Source organism: Hirundo rustica, chromosome 6, assembly GCF_015227805.2.
Source record: "Hirundo rustica isolate bHirRus1 chromosome 6, bHirRus1.pri.v3, whole genome shotgun sequence".
In the NCBI taxonomy this organism is placed as follows: domain Eukaryota; kingdom Metazoa; phylum Chordata; class Aves; order Passeriformes; family Hirundinidae; genus Hirundo; species Hirundo rustica.
The window spans coordinates 16,655,193-16,667,304 of record NC_053455.1 but is presented as its reverse complement, the minus strand read 5'-3'; the positions used below and the strand labels follow the sequence as shown (position 1 = coordinate 16,667,304).

The 12,112-nt window shown below is 37.1% G+C and overlaps 1 protein-coding gene across 1 annotated transcript in view; it reads right to left on the bottom strand.

Moving 5' to 3' along the window:
• RPS6KA5 (ribosomal protein S6 kinase A5) overlaps window positions 1–12,112 on the bottom strand; it is a 73,220-nt gene that overhangs the window by 54,021 nt on the left and 7,087 nt on the right. The window contains exon 2 of the mRNA XM_040067049.2: window positions 7,984–8,055. Within this exon, the coding sequence (XP_039922983.1) occupies window positions 7,984–8,055 (72 nt within the window). The remainder of the gene's footprint in view (window positions 1–7,983; window positions 8,056–12,112) is intronic.

Below are 12,112 nucleotides of genomic sequence, written 5' to 3'. Positions count from 1 at the left end.
AGTAGCTACTACAGCTTTACATGTAGAATCAGAGAAAATTATCTGGTTAGTAATAGCTGTAAGAATCTCTAGAAACTACACTCCTGTTGCCATAAAAGACTTTGCAACATAGAGCTGTGCCATGGTACAAATTGTTTCTTCAGGAATCTGAAAAGGACTGACAGAACGATGACGATTCTCAGCATTTTTTATGAGAATAAATCTTAAGTAGTACTATTTTAATCAAATGACTCATAATATATTCAACACCAGAATCTCTGATATCACCACAAGAAATCTACTTAAAAGACAACACTGCAAAAGCAATTTATTTGAGTGGCAGCATGGAAAGAGCACACAAGCTAATTGCAATACTCTTATCTGACAACTGTACTTCAGTAAAGCTTTTTTAATTTCTCAAACAGCAACATTTTAATGTTCATTCTCATAAAATCTCATGCACATCTCATCTACTGCCAAAGCAGAAATATTCAGCCAGCAATATATGCCCCAAATATCCAAATTCATTGAAAATACATTAAGTTATAGAAAAACTAAAAGACTATACAATACATACACAAACACAAACTTCGTTAGACTGACCTCATAGGTCATAAGAGAAATAAAATAAAAATTTAAAGAATGGTTATCAGCCTTTGATGACTAAGAGATTTGACACCAGTAATTTATACCAAATTTGCACTCAATTTGTGAGATAGAAAAATATAATTGGGTGCTAAAACTTCCCATTTACTAATGCCCTTTCCATTAATACAAATTCATAGTAATACTTCGTAAGTATATATAACTGTACATATAAGTATACTTAGACATAATTATATATGTAAGTATTCATAGTCATAGTAATACATATCATCATTCTAAGTAACAATTCAGCAGGTCACTAGAGTATTCTAAAATACACATCTGCTGGAAAAACAATGAGTTAAAAATATGCACTACACCATCTGATTCTTACAGAGAAAAAGGAGCACAATTCTTATTGTTTATAGCACACTGGATAGTTTCTGTGGACTCCTAAATTGATCAAAACTTTACACACGCTACCAGATAAGCTTTTTTAAATTTATCTTTTCAAGTGCTAATATAAGCTACACCTCTTTCTTAGAGCACTTTTTTTTACTGCCAGTGTAAGAATAATCTTGAGACTACAACAGAAAAGGCTCAGAGGTACAAAATATTTAAGGATTTGAATAAATGTCTTTGTATTTTTGCACGATATAAGCTTAATGACATCTTTGCTCTGCAATTTGGAGGCAGAACTCTCACTGTGCTAGAATCAGTCCATATGAATTGGGATGTGGCAAAGCTAGAAAAGCATATAGCTCTAGCAGCTAAAAATGGGGGGGGAAAAGCCAAACAGAAACCTTAACAAATGTCAAATAATAGCATTCTAAATGTTTCCAATTTATTGTCTATGACCAAACTGTCAAAAACAAGACATTCTCTGTCATCTTTCCTTAGATTTCAGACAGGTAAGAATCATTAATGGAATTTTTTCAACGTTATTACTTACTCCAAGAATAAATTCCCTCTCCCATTAAAGAAGTGAGTGATGATTAATATGAAAGGGAGAAACTGACAGGAGAGGGTAAGTTGCATCTTAAAAGGTACTTGGTTTTATTTCTTTTTTGCTTTTTTACCTTTCTTTTAAGTAAATGCTATTACAGTAAATAGTTATGGTAGACAATAGATGCCTAACTTTTTAAAAAATTATTATTTTTAAAGCATATCAGTTTTTAGAAGGCAGCTCTCAAATGCAAGACAATCTACCACTGGATATAAATGCCATTAATTTTTAATTATGAAAAATTAAGGTAAATAATTTTCCTCAAAAATTGTTTTAAAGGTACTGCACACCTCTGAAGTTTGGTGAAGTCAGAACAACTAAGAGCCACCCGGGATTATCATCTTATTTTCTCCTTTCCTTCTTAAATGTAAGACCGTTTTGCTGTTCTCTCTGACATTAGTTCCAAAAAGAATCTTTGCTATTATCTCAAATTTAATGTACAGACTTTTTCAGAATTCTCTGATGTATGAAAAGGACAAATTTGTCCAGGTTCTTAGATTGAACACAGTCCCCTCTTTTCAGTCTGTTCTTCATGCAGAAAACTAATTTTCCATTTCCAAGCCCTGTCTCCAATTAGCCATCTCACCTACCACTCAGTATACATTCTAGCTGTCCTCAGCAGAAACTGAAGTAAAATATGTAATTGGAGTTTGGAATTATTTTTAGGCACTCACTAATTTTGTCTCACTCTTCTGAGCACAGTATTCCCATTTCTTTCTTTTTCCTCCTTTTATGAGAGAATATTTTATATTTTCTTCAATGTGCTTTGAAAGAACTAACTTCATTTCACAGTCTTAACTTTAGCAGAATATTTTCTGACCTCTGAGATGAAACTTACTATATATTCTTGTATAACAAGATTTTTGAGACGGTTATTTAAATCTGACATTCATCCCACTAATTTTCTTCCCTTCATATGAATAAATCCTTCAGATTCTAAGGCTCTTCCACATATAAGGTGAATATCCTTCCCACATAAGCACTTAAATCCAGAAGAGCACATATAAAACATTCCCTCATAGATGGTAGTTAGATTCTTGTTTCTCATAATTGTTTGTCTTCATTAGTGGACTGTAGTTCAAAAGGTAGAATGGATTATAAGTGCACATGCTCAAGAACCAATTGTATGGTCTCTTTTTAACCACAGTTGAAAGAGTGAACAAAAGTGGCATTTATCAAAGTTCAGTAAAAAAATAAATAATCCATTGGTAGAAAAATGTATGAACCAGAATGTACTCTACAGTGTTTTGTTATTTTAAAAACACATTTTCAAAGAATGAAGCAAATAAGCCAAGTGGGCGTGCATAAATCAACACAGCCACCTTCTCCTCTTGTTCCTTTCCTGGATTTGGGAAGAAATTAGATTACTTTGCTGAAAAGTAACCTTCTTCTATAGAATAGGCTCTAGTTTTCTTTGTTCTCTTGTTTCTCACAGGGAGAAAAGCTTTAACTAGATAGGAGGGACTAGCTGAAAACATGAACGGGACAGGAAATCTGAAAATTCCATATTAGCAAGGCTGTGTAGTAACAGAAAAAGAAAAGGACTTATCCAATTTCAAAAAGTGTCTACAGAGCAGAACACAGGCCAGCCAGAAGTCAAGCCAGTAATAGCTTGTTCCCCAAGCAACAAGTACACTCTTAACAGCTTCATTAACAGTGGCACACTGTCATGTATTTCATTCTACTGATGTAAATTACTACTGATTTCTTCAATGGATAAGTTTATTCTATTACTACCCCCTTAAAGCAATGTAAAAGCATCCAACTAGACTTCTGCTTCCTTGTCTTTCCACTGAGACTCAGGTCAAAAGAAGAAAGCATAGAGTATGATAGAATTTTAATACCAAAAACCAAAATGAAACAAGCATGATTCCAATTGAGTGTATATATTAGAAGAAAACAGACAAAAAAAGTAAGAAAGCAGCTCAAATTAAAGAAAATAGTAAGTAGGAAGTTATGTTAAGCTGTAGCATGAAAAAAGTTATGACAAAAAATGGCTTCCACAAGAGAAAAATCAGCACACACAGATACTGTTTCTAATAATCTAAATGTCTGCACCTTTAAAACAAAGTTTATAAATGAAGATTTAAATAAACCCTCACTGATTTTACCTGAAAAGAATCACAACTGCGTCTGTAAGAAACTATCACAATTACATATCCTTAATCAAGGTACCATTTAATTTAACATGTTTTAAGTATCTTCTATAGTTATTCCAGTTGCTTCATGGCAGAATATACTTAAAATACTGTAATTAGTTTAAACAGCATCTACAGTCATCACTTAACGTAACTGTGAGGTTTCAGTACATTCTCCCTTGCATTACTGTAGCTCAGTTAAGTATTGGCTTGAAAACACTGCATGCTGCATAACTCCACAGTGAAGCATTTTAAAACAGCATCACAGATCTTTTTACCTTTAGTTATATTACAGTACTATCAATACTACTATTACTGTTTTAATTCAATAAACCGGGCAGCAACACTAGTTAACGCAGTGGCTTCAAGTTTGCCAAATTCTGGTTGCCAAATTTAGTGCAGTGGTCCTAGTGTTTATTCTCTTTTTGTGCAAGAAAGATTAGGAGAAAAGCAAAGCAGGCCGAGGTTTAAAAATAAATGAATAGTTTTATTAACACACACTAAAAGAATGAAAAAAAGAAAGTTGGGGAAAAAACCGAAAACAAAACAATGAAAGTCCAAAAACACTCTTCCCTCCCCCTGCAAACTGTTAACTTTCTTACAAAACAACATAAACAGACAAAAACTGTGATTTTCAGTCAGTTTCACCATTTAAAAACAAGTCTTTCACCAATCTTTAGGAGACGAGTCTCTCTTAGGGTCATGGATCCCACTGACAACTAAGAACAGTTCTCTTGTGGGTTTTAACTGTCCCAAAAACAACCGCCTGGAGAAACCTGCCTTTGTGACCCTCCCATTCAGGTTCCCAAGTTGCTTATGGGTCATGGGTCTTAGACTCTGCATACTGGGGTGTCATCTTTTAAAGATGCGTAACTCCAAAGGCAAAGGATTCTTCATCTCAAGGAACAGAGATATCTTGTCACTTCTTCACTGGTGAAGAGGGCTTCTCATCTCCAGCTCTGTTCAAGCATCTTATAGAATTAATATCACTTAGTCCATCACAAACACCTTTGCTCAAATCCACACACAAATCTAAACAATCATCTCCCCAAATGCATATCTTTCCCATGATTTAAAGTGATAATCTAAATACAGAATTCATTTCCATGGCTCAATAAGAAGTCCAGCCTAAAATAGAATGGCAAACTCCTCAACCCTTGTCCCAATAGTCCTTTCACTCCACTGACACCATATTGTTTCTTCTCTATGTTCACTCTGTCCCTTTCTTTTCCCTCTCAGGGAAGGGTTAGGCCGTGGAAGCTTCATGTTGCCAGGAAAGTGTAAAATCTGCCCAGAGTCTTTGTCTCTCTTGCTGCAGCTCATGGTGTTAGATGTTCAAGGCCACACTGGTGAGAGGGGTGGGGGGTGGGTGGGGAGAACTCACGCAGAAATATCAGAGATCAGAGCACCCAGGCAGTCCAGAATCAAAAAACCAGGCAGGATCAGAAATGCCTTTTTTGCCCACCCCTCAGTGTAAATCGGGGCAGGGCCCAGCCAGGCCCGTAGCTGGTATCAGGGCCCGGCTGGCAGAGCCTGCCCGGCCCCCCTTGCTGGCAGCCGATGGGCCCGGAGGCACAGCCCGGCCAGGGCCGCTCCTCTGGGCCCGGCTCAGCCCAGCCCCGGCCGACCCCCAGCTGCCGTACGATGTTACCTTTCTCTCTGGCCAAAAAAGGAAAGGGCTGACCTGCAGGAAATCAGAGTTTTTATATGGATACCTCCCAAAGTCGCGTTTGACGGGCTCAGTGGTCAAAATGGATATCAATATCCTCAACTAGTCTTCTGATACGTCCCTCTCCTTTCCAAAGCAATTCCAAGGTCCTGACAGGGAAAAACATTCCACATCCTCCATAACTAAAAAACCAAACTGTGCCAACCCATGACAACTACCTGAAAGCTCACACCAGGATAAAGCTTTCACTGCCAGAGTAAAGATAGCTTTTGTCTATTTGCTTATAGCAATGACTAGAATGTTTCTCAAGTTAGGAAATTAAGCTTCACCAGCAAGAACATCTTAGGAAGGTTGCAGAATCTTTGCTATTGGAGGCTTTTAAGAATGAACCACCACCAGGGGTGATGAAGGCATAACTGACTGTGTCTTGGGCCAAGCAATTAAGGGACCTCTTCAAGGTCCAACCTCTTGGGAATCCTGTTTTCAGCAATTCCATGTGACAGGAAACATTGCCAACTGACAGATGGTCACTTACCCAAAAGCAAAGAGAACTAGATCAGGTCATTGGCACTTAATGCCATCCACTAATTAGTAACAGCAACCTCTGATACATCTAGTGCATGAGTCTTAGCTATCATAGACTTGAGACTGAACAAAGCTACTTGACTGCCCTGATGGTCTAGATTTCTGAAGCAAAAACCTCAGGTTATGATCAAAATTGCATATCAAAACAGTGGAAAAAACAAACAAAAAAAAAACCCAAACCAAAAACAAACAAACAAAAAACCCAAATAAACACCAACCCCCCCCCCAAAAAACCCACACTACAACAAGAAATGCCAACTACTCTTCCTACAAATACCAAGACACTCAAGGAGTCCTTGGATTCCTAAAGCTTGCTGGAATATTTTAGTCAGTTTTTGATATACTTCAAGATCTGCTTAGACAAGAGACATTTCTGGAGCAGCAAGACTACTAGAGCAAGATGAAGTCAGACAGGCATGCTGACGCAATTTTTTTACTTCTGACACACACATACAGCGTCAATCCCATTGTCAACCCACTGAAGCAGCCTTTTCTGAAAGGGATCCCTCAAAAATTATCCTGTTTACCTGAGTGAATAGAATAGCTTTGCATTGCAAGCCTAACAATTACTTGCTACGGTTACAAATATTCCAGGCCAAGAAAAATTTGGCCAATTGGTTCCTGAAGAAAAGAAGCCATGGGAGGTAGCAATGAATGACTGACAACAGTTTAACAGCAAGACAAGCTATTCCAGAGGTACTGCCTAGAGACAAGAGGAGGTCAGGCTAGTACTAGTCTGAACTTGAACGCTGACCCTTATGAAAACCACCAACTTACTTTGTACCCCAAATGCAATAGTTGTAATATCAGCATGATCTCAGAGCAATGGCAAAAGTAACAGACAAAATTTTAAAACTTTACAAATCCAGCCAATGTTCCCATGAGCAGGAGAGAAAGACATCCTCACATAAATACATAATTGCTTATAATTTCATTTTTGTCAGCTCTACTCAGATCCACACTGACCATTTCAGAAAATCATGATTGCTTCTACCAAGGCATATGCAACATTTATCTATGAATATTAAAGCTTCCTTTTATCTACCTCTAACTATTGAAATTTAACAGCAAGGTTTAAATTTTTTGGCACGTTAAATTTAAACTTTAAAAAACTTACTTCAGAAACAGAAAAATATCCTGTCAGGTGATTTAACAGCTTAATTTGTAAAGTAATCTATATGACAGCTGAAAGCGAGAATCAAAATCTTTTGCTCTTTTCAGTGATATCTTAAGGAATTACAGCCTCACTGCCAGCCATTAACAGCTGGTAACACCCAAGAATTTAATATCATTTAACTATCAAAAGACTCCTGCAGACCTTGATGATAGTCCATGTTCATGATTATTCCAGTCTACTCAACAATGCATCTAACTTAATACTGACCAAAAAAGATAAAAGCGTAAACACCCGAGAAAGAATAAAAGACATTATAGACACAGCCCTCTATATGGGGCTGTGCATCCCTTTAACAAAAGAGAAACAAAGGGTTTTTTTTCATTATCATCAGTAATCCTACAACATCCTAAAAATCTTCAACATTGTGTTGAAATCCACAATACAATGATGAACATTATTCATCTCAAAAAATACTAGGATCTGACTAGGACAGAAAGTTATGGAGCCAATAGCAACCCTAAAATGCATTAGTTAAAAAATGGAGCATCTTATTAAATAATGTATTAAAATCACTGTTTTTTTCCCAAACACACTTTGAAAATTTAACATAATTATCAAGATCATTTTAAGGCAGTTTTTTTCACAAACTATATTAAATTGTCACAAAATTTTCAAACATATGTTTTCTTTTTTCAAAAAAGCTTATCTTCGAAAGTGCTGTGCTAGAGCATGCGAACTCCAATTTTGCATGATATCTGTGAAAAAAAATTGAAAATATATGCTATGCAATACAAAAGTGCTATCTCCCTAAAGAATGTTCCAATTACTGAAACCTCAGCTAGAAAACAAAATCATACATATGAGTAATGATTCCAACATTTAACTTAAAAATAGTGCATCTTACCCCCTGTTCCAAGAACTTTCAGGAGCTCAAAGTTTTCAATGCCAACTTTCTCTGCATGGCCTGTCAAATTTGCTGAAGTGGAAAAAAAAAAAAAAAAAAAATCACATCAGATACATAGTACACCAAAACATCTCTGGTATCTTACTACAGTCTCAGTAAAACCAAGTTAGTAGATAAATTAAATAAAATAAGCAGCTCTAAGAAGACATCCCAATTTCATACTGTATTCAACTTGAAAAGCAAGGAAAGGCAATTTTCTTGCTGCCATCAGTGTAACTTGAAGGTGTAAAATCACAGAATAGTAACTGAAGCCCATCTAGTCTGTATACACCACCTTCCAGTGTACCATTGGGCACCTCTGAGAAGAGTTCAGTTCCACTTTGTCTGTAATCTCCAATCACATAGTTACAGACAGCAAACAGGCTACCCCTTAGCCTTAGGACCTTGAATACTCTCAATTTTTTTGGATTATATGGTGTTTGGGATGACAAACAGAGCTCCAACAACTGTTCATACATTAAATACAGGATTGTTAAAGACTCTCTATTAATATCAAGTAGACACGACCTTAAATCTACATAACCTAAAAGTATGGAAAAATCTAAGCTACTACAAAGTCATGTCATTTGTTGCACAGTCTAGAAGCAGAAGGTTCTATGTTTAAACAAATCTATACCCCTTTGAGTACTTATTTTGTCTAACATACATTTTTCTAAGCAGGGATGTAAAGAACTGTGTTTAAAAAAAGAGGCTGTGCAGGGTGGGTTTACTGTTTATTGCCTTTTTTTTTTTCCTAAGCTCCCATAAGAGAGCCTTAAGCAGTTGCCAATTTTTCCATCTTTCATCCCTATCGTAATATTATGCATCCATTTGCATCAATGTGGCTGCAGACCATTCAGCAAAAGCCCTCACTGAAATGATCCAGTCTAAAAAGGAGCAAGACAAAAAAGTAACTAAGTCTGATAATTCACATCCAAGTTCAGGTCCCCAATCCACTTTACTGAGCAGCTTCATAAGCACAAGTAAGGATGCAGCATCAAGCAGCAAATGAGTCAATATGCACCACAGCAGCTAAACTGAAGCTTGCGGTACCACTTCTGACTGCAAACAGAACAAATACTCCTGCTAGATTACATCACAGTCACTGCTTAAGACAGCAGTAAGAAAGCCTCATGTGCCAATAGGAGTTATAGCAGGTAAGGCAAACCTAGACTGAGTTAGTGTCTATACAATTAGGGTATGTTGTGTCACAGAAAGTAAACTGTCCTCAAGCAATTTAATAGTACATATTACTCTTAACAAGTACTGAAAATGGTACTCCAACGTACACAGGTTCAAAACATTGTCTTTCCTGCCAGGGACATTAGAAGTCACAGACTATTCTAAAGAGACCAGGGCTAGAGTATCCATCTTTTAATGAACGTGTGAACATCACTGAATAGAGTCAGGACACAGAAATTCTCTGGACACCAGTTAAGCAAATGCTGAACTCAGGGTGGGAAGGTTTTCACTTTAAGATCCACCAATTTGGATCTTCCACTCCAGAAAGGTTTTACCATCTCATATCCTTTAAGAGTGTCAGCAGAAGGCTTTTCAACTAAACACCCTTCTAGAAAGTAAAACAGTCACTTAATTCTGCCATATTCTTGGAACTGAATACGAAGAGCGGAACCCAGAGAAATGCTGCATCTCCAGTAACATGCCAAAGATCTGCAGTGCTGGCTGCGATCCTAAAATAGATCAAGTCTTAAAACTCAATCCCTTAATCTAAACTGTACCATAAACTCACAATCAATAACATTAGTAAAAGCCCTTCCACTTTCACAAGGCTACACAATAAAAAGCTGAGTGCTATCTAGTTTGAATTATTGTGTACTTGTTTCAATGTGAGCTGTAATTTTGCACTCTCCACTTAATTCCATTTTTATTTCCACTCAGGATGCTTAATGGCCTTATCCTAAAAAAAATAGCATTGATGGTTATCATAATATTATTTTCATAGTAAAAGGAGAAAATTACACCACAAATAAGCATATGATAACTGCAAAATAAGACCCACCTCATCCTTTCTACATTATAATGAGGAAAGAAGCCATCCCACAAGACAGTTAAAGGATGCTGCATAACACACATAAGTAAGATAGGACACTTGAGACAAACTCTCTCACAATTACTCCCTATAAAGCAAGAAGTAAAATTACCCTTAATTAAAAAATAAGAATAACAAATCTTCAAAGCTATAAGAAAAGATTAACAATTCCCAGAAAGTGCTCGTCCCAATGTTGCCACACGGCAATGGTTTTGCTCCAAGAGCCTCAGTTGCAGCACTCAGTCCATCTCTGAAATCATACCACAAGAAAAGCAAGCTGAAGAGCCTGTTTCTGCCATTTTCTAATAACACCCCTTGAGCAGGTGCAGCACTTTGACACTCTAGTAGAGATGAAGTACAGTTTCTCCAGGATGAAAGTTGTCATTCCAACATTTCCTTCAACTTGCTTTCAGAAGCATAAGTCCCAAAACATCAATTATTCTACTCAGCACCCACTTCCAGAAACCTGAATGACCATTTTTGGAGTCCCTTTCACCAGGGATGCTCTCTGTAGTTATGAAACTGTTTCAAGACTGAAATTTAAAGGATTGCAATGAGACTACCACTACTACTATGACTGACATAACAGTGAAAGGCTTCTCACACCTCACAGACATCACCATGCTGGAAGTGGTATCAGAACCCAACCCAACAACTGCCTGCACAGCCTATCTGTAAAGACTGCAACAGGATGTACATTAGCACACAGAAAGTCATTTCAGAAACAGAAAATTTACTTCTCCATGCATCTTTTTCTTCAAGTGTCTGGACACATCAGCTGAAGAAGTGCACCAAGGAATGGAACAAAGTTTGGATAGGAAGAGAAGTACTGCCCAAGTCAACAAGATGAGAGTTTCTCCACAAATATGAAGCTACACATGACACTAAAAGGGATGGTTGTACATAATGGAAAAAGGAAAAAAGAAAAAAGATAATAAATCTCCTTGGATATTAACTCACTGCATAGGGGCACAATTAGAAGAATCCTGCATTTATTAATGTTCTACTGTAGTCCACACCAGTCAGCATTGCACCTTCATGGTTAAAGAGAATATGCAGCTGAGGGCAACAGCAAGAGAGAATACAGCAACTCAGAAATAAATAGTGAGTGGAAAGGCCAAGACACCACAGCATCCATAAAAAGAAAGAGGAAACAGAGATATTAGTCCCAGTAACCACCCCTGAAGGTAGAAAGGAAGGAAATATCCAGAAATATGACCACTGCAAAGACAAGCCCCCCTCTACATGCAGGGACACCAGTGCACAAAGATCAGTACTGTCATTCTCAGTCTCCAGGAAATAGGGCAGCTGTTTATCCAGAATAACATTTCTCCTTGATGGAAGATGTCCAGATGAAGTAAGAGACATGACTGTCATCTGCACTACACCTGATCTTTGAGATGACCAAGACTGAACTAAGAACTATGCAAGCTGGTACTGTGCAATGATTCTATAAGCTTTTAATTGCACTTCTATAATCTTGAGAAATAACATTTCAACAGCATTTGTTTTCAAGTTAAAATGTGCTTTGTCCTCTGTTTCTTGACTCTACTGCATACAGGTCTTGAAGCAGACAAATAAAGCTAGAGCTTCCTCTACTGAACTAGATCAAGCTCTGTCTGAAAGTTGAAACTTGTCTCTGCTATCCTCTGCAACACAAGACCAATTCTTCAGTTTTACTGAGCAGAACAGTGAATCCCAGGCAGTTTTAAGAACAGAGGAAGCAAGAAGGAAAATGAAACTCAAGACATTCTGCAATATTCCAAATATTAGGTTACAACATCTAGTATCAGTTAACCCGTTACTTCAGAGAATGGACCATCCCCACTCATTTAACAGATCTACTTAAGTCACAGCATCAAAGAATAGATGTTGTTTTAAAACTTACATGTTTATTCCTTACTCAAGAGTGGAGAAGGTGGGTGCACACTCAGGGGAAAAACAAACAAACAAAAAACACCCACTATGCAATAGAAACTAAGCAACTACTATTCGTTAGACACTGAAGAAAATGCGTGTTACATTGCTTATCTGCCATAT